We start from the raw sequence: 20,779 nt of genomic DNA, 5'->3' as shown, positions 1-20,779 counted from the left end.
ACAAAAGCTTTGTTTTTTAATGTATTTCTGATGCTCAGTTTTTGTAACTGAGAGCATTTTTTCCCTAAAGAAGCAGAAATGCTCATTAGCTTCTTCCTGCTACAGATGAACGGAAGCATAAACAAGCCTCTCCTTGGCTATGTCTAATGCTGATATTTTGAAGGGGGAGTCAAATTAATTTACTTTTGCTAATGTGCTTCAAGTACTTAAGGGGCATTATCAAGTCTTTCATCCATCCTACCTGGACTACCTTAAGTTCAAAAAAATATAAAGAACCTAATTACAAACACCCCAAAGGCTTTCAGATGTCAAAATGTTCTTATTCTGTCAAGAGACGTGTAAAACAACGAAAACATTGAGGATCTCAGTTTTTCCCACGATACCAACACCGCGCTCCACGTGAAGCACCTTCTGTGACAGCCTGACCAAGTGTTACTATCCTGGAGTTTCCTGAAAGGACAGAGTAAACAGTTTTCCCAGAGGGTCCCCACACCACACTTCAAAGAGGGGGATGTGAATTTTAAGAAGACTGTAGAGAGTATATAAAAACTCTCTTTAAAGAAAGTGGGATTAAGCACATGCCTGCATGTTTGACTGCTCCCTTCCCCTGAACAGCTTCTTCTGTACCTCTGTCCAGGCTACTGTTCAGCTATGCTTTGGCAGAAACATCATTCCAGATGCTCCTGACCTGCGATTATTATTATTTTTTTAAAATACCACCTAGATAGGTATAATCTGCCCAATGTATGCATGGCTAGTGCAGAGATCCCTAGTTGGCCAAGCTGCACACGCACTTCTATTGACATCTATGAGGAAATTTTAATCACAGCACAGGGTAATTTCCTTAAAATCAACATAGGTGAATGTGGGACAGGAAGCAAGTATTCATCAAGTCCTCAGTTACAACCAGACTGTCACAAGCACAGGCCAGCAAAATCCTTTTATTTCCCTCTTCCTAGTTTACTCTGGCTATCAACAGTGAGACAGCACACAAGCTGGCTTGTAATGCCCTAGCCATGATCAAGAGCGAGGGAATGGCTCAGGAGAAGGTGACCAATTCCTCCTTCCGCCCCGGGGTTAGCACGTCTGTGGGGCAAGCAGGGAATTGGCCCAAGGTAAAACTAATGCAGGGAAAAAAAAAAAGAACTGGAGTTTTAATGTTGATCTGCTTCACTAAACAGCTGCCCAGAGACTGGGGTCAAAACAGAGCAACCAATTAAAATATATTAAATTTTATATTCTAATTTCTTCTACTCAAGCTGTGCTACCTTCTATATTTCAGTCAAGCTATATTACCTTCTACTGGACAATCTAAAAATAGTTTATTTTCACATTCTGCACCTACTCCAGCTGACTTAACTATATTTTTTTGCAATTCAGGTCCACACTACATCAGTTCAGGAGCTGGACAAACACAGGCCTTCTTAATTACAGTTATTTCCCTATCTCAGGCATATCTTTATTATAAATTAAAAAAAGAAAATGGATTTATTTCCAAAAAGGTTTTACCCTTCAACAAGGTTGTCAAACCCTGTATTTAGGTACTGTCACAAGCATATGAATCACTGGCTCCTTGGTTCTTTGCCTAGAGAAAGTCAAAAAACCTCTAAATGAAAGATGCCCCTCCAAACAAAATCCATGCTTTACTGAAATAAAAAAGCAAAGCCTTCATCCCATCAAATCTCCTTGGAAACTTATGTAATTTCAGTGGGTAGCATGCCTCTTGCCATGATTATTAGTTTTGGGCAAAACAGACAAGTTAGTTGAAGTCAATAATCAACAGCGAGGAGGAGAAGGTCCCATAACTGTGCATGAATGTCAACCTCCTCTCGGGACTGCCTAGGCCAGCACTATTTTAGAGGGAAGCAATATTCAAGAAGTCAATGAGTGTGTGCGTGTGTGTGTATGTATATATATATATTTTATATATTTTTATCCTGCTCTACTACTAAAGGTTTCTGGAGTTAGGATACAAATGCAAAAATCTACCTTTAGGTATCGGGGGGTGAGGGGCAGTGTTTCTATAGTTCACAGAGAAATGAACACATTTTTCTCAATTACAGATTTCACTTCTTGAATGCAAAAAAATGCACACAAAAATAGCAGTTTAGTCTACATCCTACTACAATACTCTAATTTTCATTTCAGAGAGTGGTAAACAGGTTATGATTATATTACACTGCATTCAATTTACTTGGTGCACTAGAGAGTACTGAATGTCAGAGCGTCTTACAATTGCCGTGTGTGTGATACGCTGTCACTCGTGACACTGCAATTCAAGGAGATAAGCAGGGAAGCAAACAAACCAAAGGAACAGCACAGAGGTCCCCAGATAAGGGATGTTTTAGACAAAGCATGGTTTTGCTTTGTTTTCTGATTTATCTCAGATGCTTACTCTTCTGTTATACTACTTTTTTTTTTCCACTTGAAAAGAGAAAAGCAAAACTGCCTCTTCTCACCAGTTAAACTGCTTAAACAATGCCAAGCTTAACAACCAATGCTTTGACTACTTAAGAAATAGTCACATTTGCTTTGATTAAAACCAGTATTATTTTTCAAAATAATTAACTCCTGAAATATTTAAGGAAAGGAGTTACTGGTGTTTTACTTAGTTATGTCAAAAAATGGGAATCAAGCACAAAGACAACTTAAAATCTTTCATCAGGGTAGACAAGGAATGATTTATGTGGTTTTGAATGTTCAGGGTAAAATAAAGACAAAATGACAAGTCTGTACTCCTTTGAATACTGAGTTTATCATTGTAAAGGATTATATTCAGCAGAAAAGGGAGGGAGAAAAAAGGGTCAGGATGACTGAATTGATCTATGTCCATGTTCCTTAACGGTTCTGAGTTTACTTTTTCATATTTTATTTGACAATAGTAATTAAATGCCTACTTTTTTCAGTAAAGAGTTATTTTTTAAAAAAAAGAGAATGAGAAAGAAACAAAGATCAGAGCAAGAAGTTCTCTAGTAGATACTTTGGGGAGATTTTTTTAAAGGAGAAAGCCCTACATGCTGTAATTAAATTGATCTTGTATTACTGTGCTGATCCTGTATTAAATTGTATCTACTTAATACATTATTCACAGTTACAGCTTATTTTAATGATCACTTAACATGATTTCTAATTTAGGCATTCAAAGTCTCAAAAGTCAGGGTTCCACACAGATCTCTGCTTCTGTTGTGTTTCAAATGCATGTGTTTTTAAAGATCTGGGTATACTTAACTTCAGTACAGTTATAGTCAGCTGTGTCTGTCACTAAGATGTTAAGTTACTGGATGTTGTTTATTCACAATTAGTTATCCATAATAGGGCTAACCTCACTTAAACATCACCTATGAAACAGATGTGTACACACAGGCCAGGCACTGCAGGTTTCCCTTCCGTCCCTGGAGGGAAACAGCCCTTTTAGGATGTAAGTCATCTGGATTTCTTCTTTGGACTTAAAAGCATCACATCCTAACAGCGCCTATTTCTTTATGGACTACAAAGGAAGCCTTGAAGACTATCGCCCTGGCAGACCTCTAAATTCAGTCAACATGACAAACACTATTTTTAAATACATTAAATGTGTAGTCCATGCGTATGAGCAACCAGGACAGCACACAAATCTGATCTGATCAACAAACACTGGTGTTACAGGAATACAATGCTGTCCACATAGAAGTCCAACATGACTTTTTCTACTTTGCGTACTCAACTTTCATTAAATTTCATTAAAATGATTTTCATTAAAACAAAGTTGTTGGTCCTCCTGACTCCCAGAAAAAGATTGAAATTTTGACCTGAATGTACATCAAAAATAAGATTGAGAGGTAGATAAAAAGAGTCTATTGTTTGTCCTTTTTAAAATTGTTTAACTTGGGTAAGTAACTGATTAAAAGACAGGAAACAAAAGGCAAAACTTTGTTACTAGGTTTTTGAATTGAGAAGCCCCTCAGGGATCCAGATAAAGGCTTCTACTTTCCACATATCCACAAATGATCCAGAAAAGGCAAAGAACAGAAATATAATTCAGATAAGCATAAAATTAGACATTCTTAGGAATCCTCCTAACTTTAGACAGAAATGATGGGCTTTGAACATACAGCTGTTAATACTTGGAAAAGGATAAAGAACATCGGAAAGTGCTATCAAAGCACTGTTATTAATCTGTCCATAAGTCCAACATCTAGTTCACTGTGTACAGCTCTCATCTCCTTCCCCCCCCCCCCCCACACACACATGACCTATCCTAGCTTCTATAGGAACAGGAAAAGAGAGAAAGTCACCAATGATGATCAACCCGATGGGACAGACTCCTCATTTTGGAAAAAAGGTAGAAGTGCAGATTTAGCTGAGGTCTATAAAAACCAGGAGGGGAATTCAGAAGGTGGTTAGGGAGGACTCTCTAATTATCTGTGCCAGTAATAAAAATTAAGAGTTATCAAAAGAAATTAGCAGGCGTCACATTCAGAACAAACAAGGGAGGCAACTCCTTCATGTAACCTGTGATTAAGCTGAGCCAAACACTCTTTCATAGGAACTTACAGATGGACAAACTTCCGTGCACTCAAAAAGCAACTACCTGAATTGCCGAGAGAAAAAATCCATTAGGGTTATTAAACACCAAGCAACCACTTAGCTAGGAAAGTCTCCACAGTAAAAATCACCAGAGGTTGTGAGCACTCACTGCAGAAGTTTCTCTGCGTGTTTAGCCTGTCCCTGTACTCTCTTCCAGGTGTCCAGGACCAAGCATGGTTGGAGGCAGAATACCAGCCTAGGTGAATTGCTGAACTCAGCTACAGATGTCTCAGGATCTTCTCGTTTCCTGGAAGACTTGCTCTTTGAACATATGAGATGGAAATATGAAATATCGTACCCTTAAGAAAGTAAATCTAAATAAAGCAAGGTGACATGAAAACAAAGTGACAACACAGAGGAAATTACAAAGGATTACTCCAACTCCTCTCTCTCCCCCAAAGTTATCAAATAAAGTTTAAGTTTTTCAGTTAAAGACAAAATAAATATAAATGGAGAAAATAATTAGAAAATCTTTCAAAATTATAAAGCAACAAACTCTTCCAGGTTAGCTTACTAATTTTTCAGTCCTCTGATTTCTGGACCACTAAGAAAACTTGCACTGAGAAGCTTCAGAGCTAGACTGCATTATGGCATTATATAAATTTGTTTTCCCTGGCCATCTTTTGTGGTTGCCTCAGAAGTAGTCCAGAAACCCACTATAAATCTAAAAGATTTTTAAAAAGCAAATACTGTATTAAGAATTAGCCACTGTAATGAAAAAGACAAATCCACATGACAGTAATACACAATCATATTTCCTTTTTAGACATCTTGAATTTCCTCTGACCTGAAGGGTAGACTACGTATAACATAACATTGTAAATGAAGTGCTCATAACAAGTTACAGTCCTCTGAACTGATGAGACTTTGCTGAGTACTGTGAAAAAGAATCTCTTAAACTGCCTCCGAATTTCTCGGAGAAAGTGCTGTAGATCTGAGACGTCTTCATATGCACAATATTGATCCAACTTTGACTTTAATTCCTCTACAGAGTTAAACCAGTGATGAATAAACTATTTAGTGTTTCAGTGCATGACTGCACTCTGCTCTACCAGTGATGATACTTGTGCTTATGCTGAGGTGCAACTGTTTATATCCTCCACATTCACATAACTTACATTTTTGCATCAAAAGAAGAGTCTCAAACCTGCATAATGTAATAAGAGAGATTGTTTCACAGACTCCTAATTTCCCATTTGCAACTACAAAATATCTCTTCAGTGACTTCAAAACTGCTTAAATGGAAAATTACTTTAGTTCTTGTTTCCAGCTGTTGAGCTGCATCAGAAAGGACCTGAGCCAGCACCAAAGGTCCCATCCAGCTCTCCATGCACTAAAACGACCAGGTGTTCAGCAGACCACCAGCAGTCTGCAAACCGCAGATGAAGAATATCTACATTAGCATTGTGCAAGTCTCCAGAGAAATATGAGTTATTTCAACTATGTTCAAAAAAATAGGTAGCTAAAATACATGATGCAAAATTTCTGTTTTAACTTCTTACACAGAAAAGTGGGCAGGAACAAAAGCTTGAATGAATAATGAACAATGAAATGTGATTTTCATTAAAACTTAGGGTAGCTTGGAGAGCAGGACAGGACACATCTTGCTTTTTTACATCATTATTCTCTACAGTATACCTCTTCTACCAGCAGACAACTTCAGAGACTAAAGCTGTTATAATTTATTTTGACAACTTCTTAATATTTCAAATTATTCAAATATTCTCAATATTTCAAATTGTGGGGAGGGGCTGGCAGCAAGAAGCACTTTTTTTCTACGGACATACTTGATGTGCTAAACAAGAGAAAAACCTATGCATCTTAACTCCCACACTTTCTAATATTCACATTTCCGTAAAATTTGGAATTCTGACACTTGATGCCATTAGGTTGTCAGTTATAAACCTCTAATGAACTAAGAATCTGCCTTGCCCAAAGTTAATGGTTTATTGTATCCAAATGAGAACGTGGATACAAACGTTTAGATTAGGTAGATTTTGCTGAAACAAATGGAGCAAGACATTAAAATCACTGATCAGTAAAAATGCTTAGCAAATGAAATTATAAAAAGCAAACAAGGAATGAAACACACATTATGCTCTTAAATGCCGCATCTCAAAGCGGTGAAAACATGTGTATCGAAATGAGATATATGAACAAGCTTACTTTTATTCCTAGGCTGCAGACTAGCAAAGGTAAAGGATTTTTCTTTAAGGAAAATAAGTATTTCTGCAGCACACAAATCTTTTCTCTCTTCCCTGCTTTATTTATTCTTAATTTTCCCCTTCTACTGACTGTGGTTTACACAGATTAAAAGGACTGTGTCCTTCTGTACCCCTTGTCAAGATTTTTACCATTTGAAGGTTGTAATTCAAAATTAATTTCTGTCTCCTCTGGGAAGAATCCTTTAGTGAGTCTGCACTTAGTGAATGCAATTCCATTCTGCTCTCCCAGGAGAACCATGCCTGTCTAGATTGCAGCTGATAACCAGGAAGATCCAGTTTGTACCATCTGGCATAGAAAATGCTTTTACGAAACCGGTTCTTTTCCAAAATTCATGAACCTTACAACTGCTACAGAGATCTACACTTACTTTTGCAGTGGTAAAGACAGTAGTTCAGCTGCTTTTGTATGTCTCTAGAAGAGCAAAAACCAGGGAACGTTTCTGCTTCTTAAATTTAGCAAGCTTCTCACGGCCTACTTATATCTGCTAAAAGATGCTTCTTAGTACAAAGATAATGTCTTCCTAGCTGTATTATTTGCACTTTAGGAATCTTCACATAGCCTCAAAGGGGAAGGGAGCCCTTTCAAGGGAGACTTCGCTTCTGGAGACTGTCCTCGCACCTAAGCTCACTGTGGAGCTGGTGATGAAAATGAACTTCTTGGAAGAGCTGATGAAAGCTGCTTTCCAGCCAAATCATACACTCCGAGATGTGAGAATGACCCCAAAGATTTAACCAGTAGGTAAACTTGAACTCTGGCACAGGCATTTGTCTAGCAAAGACACAGGAAAAGACAAATACATTTCCTAGGAGCACAGGCACCCTGCTAGCAGTAATGCTATGCAGGAGGAAGCTATGATGAAGGGGAAAATGAAATAGGCCTAGAAGCAGAATAAAAAAAATTTTCAAATCAGGGGCAGACTTAGAAGAGTCTTAAAGAAACTGCAGAGGATTCATCTCAAGGTAGGGCAGTTCAAAAGACCTGGGACACTGGAAGCATTCAGTATCTTTTTCGTGTCCTGTTTGGAGCATACAGATGAGCAGGCAAATTTGCGCTGCAGAGCCACTTCTACTGTTTAAAAACAAAACAAAAAAAAACAATCAAACAAAAGCCCCCCCAGCAACTATACACTTATATGTATTTATACCCAACACAGGAACACATGTATCATCTACTGTATGTAGGAAGGCACAATTTTATTGCTTTTAAAGGCTTTTGTAGTCCAAAACTTGGTGGGGGTTGGCTTTGGGAAACCACCACAGTGATAAAACCAGATAAGCTAAGGTTACTAGTTAAGTTACTAAACACCCCAAAAATAGATTAGACTATTGACGCTGATTAGACCATATCATATACATGGTAACAAGGAAAGATTAGATTGTATTGGGTATCTGGAGGCCTTAACACTTAGCCATAGGATCCAAATAAAAGAGTGACAGAAAGGGAAATAAGGAATTGCCACTGAAACTAATGTTTCATTGCAGCAGAACAAAAATAGCCTTGCTTTGTATATGCATCATAGATTTCAAATACAAGCTGCAAACAGAATTGTAAAATAAATTATGTTGCTATAAACATGTGATTACTCCCATTTTAACTATGAAGAAAGTGAGATTCAAATAATATTTTTCTGAGTTCACATAAGAATGAAGCAGGAATAAATTCAGGTTTCCTCCTTACAAAATGCCGCACTCTTAACCTATGTCTGCTAGGTGTTCACTGTGCTTATCCACTTTTTCCCCTTGCGCTCCTCACTTTTTACGCTTATGGAAAAGTTAGTTAATGAAAAAAGGAAGATAGAAACATCCAAAAAAAATCCTCCTTTTTACAGTAGCTACAACACTACTTGGTTCTTTTGTGAAAGTTACAACACTGACAACAAACTCCCAGTTATATTTTTCAAATTCAATGATTAAACAAACAAGCAAAAAAACCCATAAGTCTATACTGCCATGCAGATACTCCTAGACTTAACGGTGACAGCAAATATTTCTCCCTTTTTTGGCATTATATTCCTTTTTTTCCTCCTTGGATTATCTTTTATTTCCATTTTTTTGGGGGGGTGGGGGGAGGGTTCCACCTTGCGTCACTGAAATCAAGACAGAAGTTACTGGGGCTAAACAGAGAGACATTTTTATTTTAAACTCTCTCAGAGAAAATTACAGTGCAACGAGTGACAAAGCAGAACGTATTAGCACCTGCATCCTTCCAGCTCTTTCAACTGACGGGAATTCAATCTATTTTCCTTGAAGGGAGCGCAGAAACTGGAAACACAAACGGAAAATGACTAATACTGTGGGGCTTCAGCTTTTCTCTTCAGCGAGCGCCCTGGGCACGGCGACTGCTCCAGAAGGCACTGTCAGCCGCGCGCACGGAGCCCTGCGGCTGTCTGGGTGGCCGGCGAGCTGCAAAGAGCCCAGCACCCGGCCCGCACCAGGCAGCGGCAGCCTGCGCTTGGCCGCCCCAGGAGCTCGTCTCCAGGGCGAGGGCCTTCTCTCTCCCGCAGGACTTTTATTGGGAAGATTTTCCTGAAGCGCTTCGTCAACTAACTTTAATAATGCAAGCTCGTATTCGTGGCATTTAAGAACCGTTTTTATAAACATAAAATACAATTGGCTTAATATACAAATGCTAGCAACAGGGAGTTAAAAAAAGGCATTTTAGAAAAGTGGCCTACAGACTTCTTATCCCATAGAGCATCTGGCTCCTCTGTGATCCTTTCGCACTCTTTTGCTCCTCCTTCCTTTTTCTTTCTTTAAGGCAGAAAAAAAAGACACACGGCACAAGGCAAGAGAAATGACATCTCAAAAGCTTGTAGCTTCATTTCATATTTTGCATGTAGTTCACTGACATCAGCTTTTAAAAGCAGATGTTTATAGAGAAATTTAGTTTTTACTACCAATATTCCCCAAAATATCTGCAAATAATTACATAGTTTACTTGGCATATCTCCATTCAGCTTTCTATAAATATTCATAAAAATCGTTTCCCTCCTGTTTTCCTCACTGTTTTCTGGAAGAAAGCACCATTGCCATCTAGATTGTATTATCTAAGTAAGATTTTTCTACAAAATTATTCATATCAGTTTTCCTTATTCATACAAAAAACTTCAGATGTCACCTCATGCACAACAGGGATTAGTAATGCTCCTTTTTTTTTTCCTGTCATAAAGAAGAACTGTATTTTTATTAGATAATTTTGGGAAAAAAAAGTGGTGACTTCTTGTTTGGTAAGCAAAAATTTGAAAGAGCAACACATCCTAGAGCCTGCGTAACTATTCCTGCTCAACTGCAACGTAATATTATTCTTTATAGTAAGAGAACTGAAACGAAGTCATATAGAAATTAAACACATCTGTGCAAGTTTAATGGCCAAACAGTTTGAAGGGGGGAAAAAAAAAAAAGAAAAAGCTTAAGCTAAACAGTTCCAGGACACAACATGTCTTCATATAAAGTAATCTCCTATTTTAGTGTGTTCCTGTGTAGCAGAAACGGACTTCTGCATCCCAAGGCTCTTTTTTATGTACATAGCACTGACAAACTGCAGAGCAGAACCGAAGAACCCCGCAACCAAACCCTGCGCCCCGCACGTCTGTTATAATACAGCTTTACGCAGTCCCAGGAAGAGCAATGAAATAAAAGATCATTTTAAAAGATGTACCTCCTCTCCCATCGTGAAGCCAAGCTGCCTCGCAGCAGCTAGAAAGGTCCAAGAGCAGCACGGGCGCCCTGCCCCTTCCTCGCCTGCGCCGGGCTCGGCGAGGCGGGCGCCCAGCCCTAACACTGAGTCACGCCGCGGGCCAGCCCAGGCAAACAGAGGGGCCGGCTGCTTATTTCGCAGCGAAGCTGGAGCTTTGCCGAGCTCTGCTCGTGGCAGGTTCGGCCTTTCCCCTCCGTCGCCGACCGACCGAACCGGGTCCCCCCCCCGCCCCCGGCTTCGGCGAGCCGGCCGCGCCGGGGATGGGCACGGAGGGGCAGACTTCTCGTAGGCCCGCTTCCCCCGGCGCAAAGTGGGGCGAATCGCGCCGCTGGAAAACGAGCTTCTGACAAATGGCGAGAGTATCGGTCTCATCAGTTAAAAAAAAAAAAAAAAAAAAAAAAGTTGAAATTTCATGCCATTTAGGCTTCTGTTCGGCCTTTTGTTTTTTAAAGGAAGCTGATTAAGAAACTGGTAAAACTGAAACATCATTACGATGATGCTGTGTTCCATTAAAATTTTATAAATTCTTAATACTTCCTCTTCACAAGCTTCCACTTAAATGAAAAAAGACTCAAAAAAGGCAGTGGGGGAGCAGATGGCAAAATACCATGGTCTTCTCTGATAATCTGGAGCAAATTAAATATTTATATTTAAGCAAACCACAGTGTATTATACACTCTCACTTCTGTTTGACCTTAAACAGTATTCAAGAAGCTTTAAAAAAAAGCGTTGAGCAGTTACACACAAACACATCAGCCATGTGCACACATGAGCACACTCCACACCTTCCCTATAGACACGTAACCCACCATCTAAGGAGACACTCTCATATGGGTGGGAACACAGGTTTGAGACAAGACGACAGACATTTAACTCATACATTAAAAAGATGAAAGTAAAAATTGTTCTCTACTTTTGAGAGGCACATAGTAAGGAAAGACAGGATAAACTTTATTGTAGAAGGTTTTAAAGGGCAAGGCAATTAAGTTCAATTCAGTTCCTACAGAAAAGGACAAGAAAAAGCTTAGTTTGCTGAGCTGGGATATTAGACTATGCTTTCTGTTATGGTAGTGAAAAAGTAGAAGATAGGGAGGGTATATGTCTTCTTTACTGGATGCTTTTTTAAAAACAAGTCAATGGACATCTCTTGGGGATTCATGAAACCTGCTTGGTCCTAAACTGATTGAATGGCTTGGATTAGATGATCTCCGAGATCCCCTCGAGCCCTATATCAAAAACAAATCAAAACTGATCTGAGTTGGACTATCAAAGCACGTACAAACTTCCAGAAAAAAATATCAGGATATTTTAAAAACAGGAAATGAGCAAGTTGATGGATCACAGCAAAGGTACCATCTCCTGCCGCACACTCCCTGGACCAGCACCCTGCTGCAGAACAGGTTCAGGAATGATTCAGTGGGTGAAGCCTGACGCCCTACGCAAACTTACTTCCTGCCGACTCATATTTTCCAAAATATTATCACAAATTATTTTAAATAGACAGGAAAAAAAATGAAAATATAAATTCTAGTCAAGGTAACTTGCAGATCTTACACAGTTTGGTTTATGTTCACAAATCTCTTTAATGCCTCAGCAAGCAGGAAAGTTATTTATCTAAACTGAAAACTCAGACTTTTTTTTTTTTGGCGTAGTGGTATTTGTACTAACTTTCAAAGATCATTTCTGCAAAGAATATCAAGTATCTTCTCATTAAAATTTTTATAAGCTTTTTAAAGGTTAAAAAAGTTAAGAACTACACAATTCAAAATCATAGTGTCTGACAAAAATCAATGTGGATCAAGAAAAAAGAACTATTTTAGCTAGAAACACTAAGATACAGTTTATAAAAGTGTTCAAATTAATGTAATCAGAGCCTTCAGAATGAACTTGTTTATACCAGCTTATATCAGTTAGATTTTATCTAGGTGGATTTTATTGTTATTATTATATACATTATATTGTATTAATTTGTGAGTCAATTCTCCTGAAGCTCATTAGACAGCAAAAAAAAAAGTCAGCTTGCATGTCAGATACTGTTACTTGCTAATGTATTTTCTCTACTGCAGTTGAAACGCGTAAGAAATTTTTTCTGGAAATTCAGTTCATGTTCCATCAGCTGCCTCTGGAACTTAGACATCAGCTCCATTTTAAGTTATTAAAGCATAGTGTTTTGTGTTGTTAAACCTACACATCCTGTTTTTCATACTGAAGCATGCTAACATTTCATAATCAAAACCACTGCTGAAAACTAGGGAGTATTCCCTCCCAGCCCTCCTCTGAGAGATGTCATCCTGGCGGAAGCCCAGGGTTCTCCCCCAGGACAATAGACCAGATTCTCCACGTTACTCTAGGAGTAACTTCTAGTAGCAGGAGTACTTCTTAAACTACTTTGTTTCTACTTTTGCATGGTTTTGAAGTAGTTCAGGAACATAAGCGGGGAACGGTTTTCACGCATACGCGTTTTGTGTTTCTTTCATAAAGAGAAAAATGTACGTGGCACAGACAACAACTATCGTACATTTATTCAGATTCCAACAGCTACTTTATTAAAAACAAAAGCACAAAATATTCATAAGCAGTTAAGTTTTTCCACTAAAAAAAAAAAAAAAAAAAAAACACACACACACAAAAAAACACGCTATTGCAGACTGCTACAAAAGCTAAACCATGTCACCAATACCTGGACAGCTCTGCTCAGGCAGCTTGAACATATTACAACCCAAAGGACAAAATGTGAGAATAAACATACTTAATGGGAAAGCATGGAAAAGCAGGAAGTATCCAGGAGATCAGGAGATACTATTTACTCAAGTATTGCAGTTCAGTGACTCAGTAGAGACTCATAGCCAGTCAGAATTATCAAATTTGTTCCCCTCTATTAAACTTAATTTTCCATTTCCTGGTCTACCTCTTTGTACCAAGCCTTGCTTTGATTAAGCCTCCCTAGAAGAGACATGCTGCTTTTCAACTGTCCCTCATTTTAAGAACTTGCCATATTTCATCTGCCCTGCACAGACCAGGTTACTTCTTACTGTTGTGAATTATTTACTCAGCAAAGGGCAATGATATTTTAAAGAATTTATTTATAACATGCATACTGCTCTGCAAGCATCCACCATCATTCACAGATGTGTGTTACTTTTGCGTAAAGGAAGAAACCTGTTTTTTTCTCGCTGAATCCAGGCAGCCCTGCTCTTGCAACAACTACAGCAGTGCACCAGGGACCTTCTTTCCCAGCAGCTTTACTTACACGGTGCCACTAGAAGAAACGGTTATAGAGCAACGATGCCCAACTGCAGCACACCGCAACAAAGCCCAACACAAATGCTTCCTGCACTCTTGCCCACTCCCTCCTGTTTCTACGTACAGTTCGGCGCGCTACCAACACTCGCCACGATGGCTGCCGTGACTTGAGGCTGTCACTGAAGAGATGAACATCGGAAGCCTCTGCTTTCACGTACAAGGACCTACACACATTCTTGTCCCAGCAGGCGTTCTTAATAGCGCTTGTATTCAAGGCCAGGTGTTTTTTGCTCACATTCATTTTTTAGTTCTCTTCATATTTTGAGCACAGACTTCAACATTTTTTGTGGTAGGGGAGCAAGTACCTTCAGTAACATCTGAAGCAAGGAATACGTTGCACAGCACTGTACAACAGGGAGGCAAGAGCAGACTGCCACATGCCCCTGTGCAGGCAGCGCTGGCCACACACCATTGGCGGGCAGTGCTGGTAGAGCTCAGATACAACACCAGCTGCTTCAGAAATGCTAAGGAAGATCTCCAGCTTGCAACTCTCAAAGATTTTTTTTTTTTTTAATGACTGTTGAAAACTAAGAGAAAAATATTTCCTGCAAGTAACAAGGTAGGAATTAACAGATCAGGTGAGGCAAAGATGTCACAGCTGTGTTTTGTTACTGTTCACAGGTTCAGCGTCCCTAGGTCACAGGCCTTGTAAGTGTCCAGTCTCTACATTTACAAATTTCTATCTTACTGCAGAGGACAGGCAGATTTAATAACTGACATGAGCTTTTAGCTCTTATAGCTCTTGTGTCTGCTTTCATTATTTCTTTTCCACCTCTCTCTCTCACATATGTTCAAATATAATTAAAATTTATTTCAGCCTGAATTTAGTATCTTGTAGTGGGAAGGATCCCTAAACACCAGTTAGTTAGATCTTACAAGTTTTTGGATCTAGAGCCATGACGGCCTCCTCCTGATCATTCTGGTGGCTGCGATATTCCCCAAATTGACAGTCAAATATAATTTATGTTAAGCTCTGGCAAGCACTCATGTGACCTCAGTAAAGCCTGTTAATGATATCTAGCTCTTCCTGTGAATTCTCCAACACTAGCTAATAATGAAAAAGTCTTCAGAAATCTCTTGCCTGAAGAAAAGTAGAAATATAATATTCTCAAAGACAAAATGTGAAAAAAAATTCTCTAGTTTCTTCTGAAGAAAATACAGTTTCCAGAGAAAGATATAAAAGGACTTTTTATCTTAAATTCAACTACAATGGCATTTAGCATTCTTAGCTCAAACATCAACTCGCTAATCAATCCTATATAGTAAATTCAGACCAAGGAAGGTATTGGTCAAAATTAATTATCTTATACATTCAGAGGCTTATTTTTAGGTATGGGAAAGGAAAAAGTGCTGGTTTGCTGAACAATGGAATTTTACATAGATAATATTGGAAGGAAGTCAAACCTCAGAACGAAAGTTTTAGGTAAGCTACTACAAAATGAAAGAAGAAATAAGTATAAGCATCTGTTTAAGTACCTTGAAGTGGCACAAGGAGAATGTGGAAACATGAAATACACATTTCTTTTTGACCACAAAATTTGTGCTACTCTAACAGTGTTTCACTAAATATTCTAAAGAGATGCAATATGAACACATGCACACTATCTATCAGCAAACGAGGGCTTCAGCTACATGTAGCACAGCCAATTAGCTCACTTACACCTATCATTAAGGGGAATTTAACTCTGACAGAGCCAAGCCTTAGGAATTTGAATCTTGGTTCACCAGGAAACAAATACAGCTCGTGGCTGACTGATCAACACAAACAGCCAAGGAAAACCAGAAGCACTGCAAAGCATTCAAATCCTTCATTTTAAAACACAAAAGGAGAGCTCTGATGGCACTGTTCTTACTAAGTGACCACAAGCACATCATTAATTTCCCTAGGATAATCTGCCTTTGTGATTCTTAAAAACCAAGAACAGCAAAGCAATGAATTATGCCCACCAATGAAGCCCATGAGGTTTCATGCAATTCCTGGTTTTGCCTTTACTTAGGCAGTTTATTGATCATCTTCAAAGAGGAGAATCACTATATTCGGCATTGTTATTAGCAGACCATCACCTAGAGCACAAGAAACAGAGCAGTGATTTACAGGAGGGCCCAGGGGAACCTATTCCTTCCCAGTGGCCAGCAAACCTCTCTGCCCTCTGACTCCTGCCAATCCTTGTGTGAAAGCCTTCTTAACTCACCACGATGCTTGGGTCATTTAACCTTGCAAAACACCTTTGCACAAAACATGCTGTAAAATTATGACTGATAAAATAGAAAACAAATTAAACCACAAAGTAGTAATGCCAACAAAATGAGACTAAGTCGATTCTTCTGTAAACAGGACTGACATTTTCCACGGAATTATCTTGTGATAAATGATCCCACATTATACAATCTTTATGATAATTTATTCATACTCAGAACATTCAGTAGTTGTTAGGAAATTTGTAAAATCAAGAAGGTAACAGTATCATTACAGAAGTATATTAAATGTTTCATCTATAACAGAATCAAGAGTAGCCAACAGAAAGGGTTTAGGGTCTCCAAACTTCAGAAAGCATAACAAAATGTGAATAAATTGAATGAAGCATCATTTCGGTCTCTTCAAAAAATTGTGAGTGAAAAACTGAGACTACTTCTTGTAAATGAACAGGATACTTACCAGGGCAAAGATCCCTTTAAAAACTAAATTGACAAAAAAAATTGTACTGATTTGGCACTCTGCATCATAAGGTTACAACATTTTTGATCCAGTAAGCACAGCCCTCAAGCCAAGTATGACCTTTCTTGGAACTACAAATAAAACAGAATTCTCTATCTATCAGCCAGCACTAAATGGCAGAGAACACTGCAGTGATGAGGGAGGAATTTCTTCCATCCAGGAGAAATGTATTTGGGGAGGTTGATGTTTTGTAATCATAACCTAATGTTGTGCCAGTGAATCATGTATCTGTGCTATGAGTAGCCAAAGACTGCAGTGATGAAGCCTCTGAATGTCAATGTAAAAAGATTAACCATCCTGACTCAGGACAGGAATTAAGCAGTGACAGTACAGACATTGTTTTTAACTTAACCACATGTTTGAAACACAAATAATATGTTCTGCTTACAAAGATGAAGCTTATGTTCCATTACACATGCTGACTTTAAGAGAAATCTGAAGACATAGGAAAGAAGGTCTGTGAATAGGCTGTGAACTCTGGAAACCCCAAATTCAATTTTTGGCTTGGAAACAAACCCACCAACTTATGATGCACAAATATCCTCTGCCCTTTGGGAAAAAAAGGAAGGTAACATTTCTCATTATTATAAAGAGCAGTGAGAGTTCCCTTCACTGAATGAAGGCCACTTAGTGAGCACTTTGTGACTACTTCACTTTAAAACAAGGGACTTCAGAGTTCAAGGGATATGTAATTTATTTTAATCAGTTCCCATTTATAACCTCTACCATACATATGGATACACTTAGAGTAAACTAAAGACAAATGAAATGCTTCATATGGCATTACAAGAGCCTTACCGTTTGTAAATTCTGACCTGCCCACATGAAACTGAAAAAAAAAATGAATTTTGTGCAACACTGGAATTCTGGTCAATAACCTACAAATGAATGCTTATGTTACACAGCAATCTTAAATACTACTAACATGTAAATTCTAAGGATGTTTATCTTAGGTGATCCTCTTCATGTATGGCATATAAAATCTATTCCTCTTACCTAGCTAGTAGCAGGAAATTAATAATTAAAAAAATCCACCTCTTGTAGAACTGCAATATTAAAATATGCATTTCCTTATGCTACAGAAGTTTGTATGATCTGACTCAAGGAAAAGGTTCAAGTAAAGCCATATATGAGCTTAAGTCTTACTGCTGTAAGTCCTGTACAGACATTTCCCATACCTGGGACTTGTTTGAGAAAGATCCTATGCAGCCATAAGATTGTAAAAACAAACATAATCAAAAAAGTTTTAAAAAACCCAACCTTTCATTAACTGACTTCATGTGCAGGTGCTCACAAAACCCTCATAAAGCCCAGTCTCACCTTAGCCATCTTAACCACTGGTAGACTGTCAGGATCACAAATAAACCACACCACAGAAAGATGCCATGACAGCTCCCCACAGAGCTGTCTTCACTCTCTCCCAACCACGTTCCCTGAGTCTGGTTTGAGGGCAGTTCATCAGCAAGTGCTGCCAGATCCAGGCTGTTGCTCTCTTGGCTCCCAGACAAACTGCTGTGACGAGGTGCCATTCGAACACAGCTCAGCTGCTTCTGCTTCTATATGTTACCCAAGCACTACACATGAGTTTGTAATCAGCCCACCCAGAAAGAGAACGCGAGCAGAGCACCATGCAGGCTTTGAAGAAGCCAGGAACAGTTTGTGTGTAAAATAATCTATTTTTTTCCTTTACTCAGATACTCTGATTATCCCAGCTCTCCACTACTCTATTTATACAGAATCCAAATTGCAGTAACCTGTAAAATATTAATCATTTTTCCTGCAGTGTAACTAGCTTATGAAGTTTCCACCACATCTCAGCATCATCTCCCTTTCTGCTGTACCATTATAACCTGTGGTGGGGCAGGAGGCTGTGCTATAAATTAGGTCAGTGAAATGACCTAGCTTAAAATCCAAAGATTTTGAGGGCCCCTCCTGGAAGATATAACCACTGAAGTGCCTGGTTCTGAAGACAACTGCACAGCACAGCTCAACAGCTGAGAAGCTGCAGCACCAGGAAACAACTGCAACTGCGCAGGAACTTCTTAAAATCACTTTGGAGCCAAATGTATCACGTATCTGTGCCCATAGCAGGATGCTGGACTGTGCAAGTCTGCCAGCACCCTGTCTCAGAGTGTCAGTAATAACCCTATAGAAATCTCATTCTTTGCTTAAAGAAAGAAGGATTTGGCAAGGTTTTTCTCTGGTTGTTAACTGCATTAGGAAACTGCTTTTTTTTCGTTCACATCCCTACTGAACATACCCTAGAATGATCAATTTATTTTATTTAAAAGTACCCCTCCTCCAGTTTATTAGAAACATCACATTTTGCTTTCTAGTCTTTTTATTTCTAATTTATGTAAAGATTGTTTTGAAGCAGGAGAACAAAGAGTGCTCTCTAAAAAGATGATTTATTTAAAATCAATTATCAGAAAACAAGATTTTCTTTCCCAAGTGTTAATCTCAGGACTTTCTTTTTAGGTTATATAGAATAAAATTACATAAAATACACTTTCGCTTTTACGGCGCCCTTTTAAGAAAGCTGGGTAATTTTTAAAAGCATCTTTTTAAATAACAAACCCGCTACTGAATTGAGGTGTTTAGGTATTTTCTGAAGCTTCCTTTTTAGCAGTCTGATGGCATAGTGGCTGTAATCCCCTCTCAGTTTACATAACTAGCTATTATTTTTTACAGTAATGTGAGTAATTGCAAACCTGAAGAAGCCTCTCAAGTCTTGTTCTCCAAACTAATATTTACTTAGAAGAAAAGTCCAATAGACGGAGGCATGAACATAGGAAGAAATATTTAAGCAAAGTCACAATTCTTGCAGGCAGCTAACCTCACGGGAATTCATTTTCTGGTGGGTGGCAAAAGAAAAAATGTAGTCTTGTTCACAGAAAGAGTAGAAAACAATGACCATGAATCTCCAAGTTCTTGCCAAGGATCAAATTTAGAACTTTAGGGAGAACATTTATTTAAATCAACACCAAGAGAGAATTAAGAAATGATACATACCTTATCTACTGGGAGAAAGTCATTGTCAACCTCTATCGACCTTGGTCTTAGCTTTATAGGTTTGTCCTTGAAGATATCTCCAAAGCCAACACCCTTGACCTTCTTGGGTTGGATTGTTGTGCCTCCATCGGCTCCTTCAGATTTTGTGCTGCAAGAGTCACCTCCATCACTCTCAGAGCCTGTAGTATCTTTCAGGCCTGTGAAATGGAAGGATGAAAGAAAGAATCTTAGGTGTTAAACCCAGTAGTTTCAAACCAGACTGTGAATGGAGAATGATCCCTCCCACCATCCCCTAAAGGAAAACAAAGCCATGAAAAACAGGTAAAGAAGATGCTCTCTGTGCCATGCACTCACTCTGGAGTTTTTAAGATCTCTTTATTTTATCACATTGGTGTACTAGCGAGAACTTACACCAACACACAGAACATGCACACTCCAATATGAAAACTTTATTCATTAGAGTAGCCATTCCTTGAGTACCAAGAAAACTCTTCATCCATAGAAAAAGATTATTCAGAAGAGAATCCAAGAAATGAAAGAGTTAAATTCAGTTCTAGGGCAGCTATTCTATAATGCCACTTAAAGCTAAAAAGCATTCAGACCAGGCATACTGTACCTTAAATCTGTATGACTCACATCAAACCAATTATGCAATTAGTATCTAAAGCTACATTACCTAACTGGGAAATATAAAGCTGAAAGCTGTTTAAACAAATTTGCAATCAAATAAGCTGCATAATATGTTCCCTGCTGAAAATTAAATCTCTCTGCAGCACAGCCAGCCTCATAAGAAGAGCACCCATGCACGCCATCCTCTAGGAATATAATAAATCAAAACTGACATTCTGATTTGCATTACTTCTTTCAGTGAATAGGAAAATTTATCTACACTTATCTGAAAATTTCCGCTCTTTGAATAACAGAGGCCACAAATCCAAAAAGGTGATGCTTCAGCCACTTTACAGAATGGTGCAGAATCAGGCCCAATACTCACTGGAAGCAAAAATGACCCTCTGAAGTTTCCTCCCATTGAGATAGCCTCCAGAATCATTGAAATCTTCCTTCTTACATTACAGATTGAGCTAACTACGATTCCATGGGGAAAAAAAAAATACTGCAATTGCTGCTACTACAGAGCATGATTAAATCCACCTAACGACAATGAACCCAAATTATCACATTCTACTCAGAAGCATTCGTGGTGCTACAGACATTGATCTTATGAGTCAAAGAAAGAAAAAAAAAGAATCTAGTTTTCAT

The 20,779-nt window shown here is 38.6% G+C and overlaps 1 protein-coding gene across 5 annotated transcripts in view; it reads right to left on the bottom strand.

Annotated features, from left to right (window-relative positions):
• The window catches only part of SH3KBP1 (SH3 domain containing kinase binding protein 1), a 229,504-nt gene that overhangs the window by 69,951 nt on the left and 138,774 nt on the right, over positions 1–20,779 (bottom strand). For all 5 annotated transcript variants that reach the window (XM_062600784.1, XM_062600769.1, XM_062600751.1 and 2 more), the window contains one exon: positions 19,520–19,716. In XM_062600784.1, coding sequence (XP_062456768.1) covers positions 19,520–19,716 — 197 coding nt within the window. The remainder of the gene's footprint in view (positions 1–19,519; positions 19,717–20,779) is intronic.

The sequence above is a fragment of the Rhea pennata genome, chromosome 1 (genome assembly GCF_028389875.1).
Source record: "Rhea pennata isolate bPtePen1 chromosome 1, bPtePen1.pri, whole genome shotgun sequence".
NCBI lineage: Eukaryota > Metazoa > Chordata > Aves > Rheiformes > Rheidae > Rhea > Rhea pennata.
Note: the sequence above shows the minus strand (reverse complement) of the source record. Positions and strands in the feature narration are given on the sequence as shown.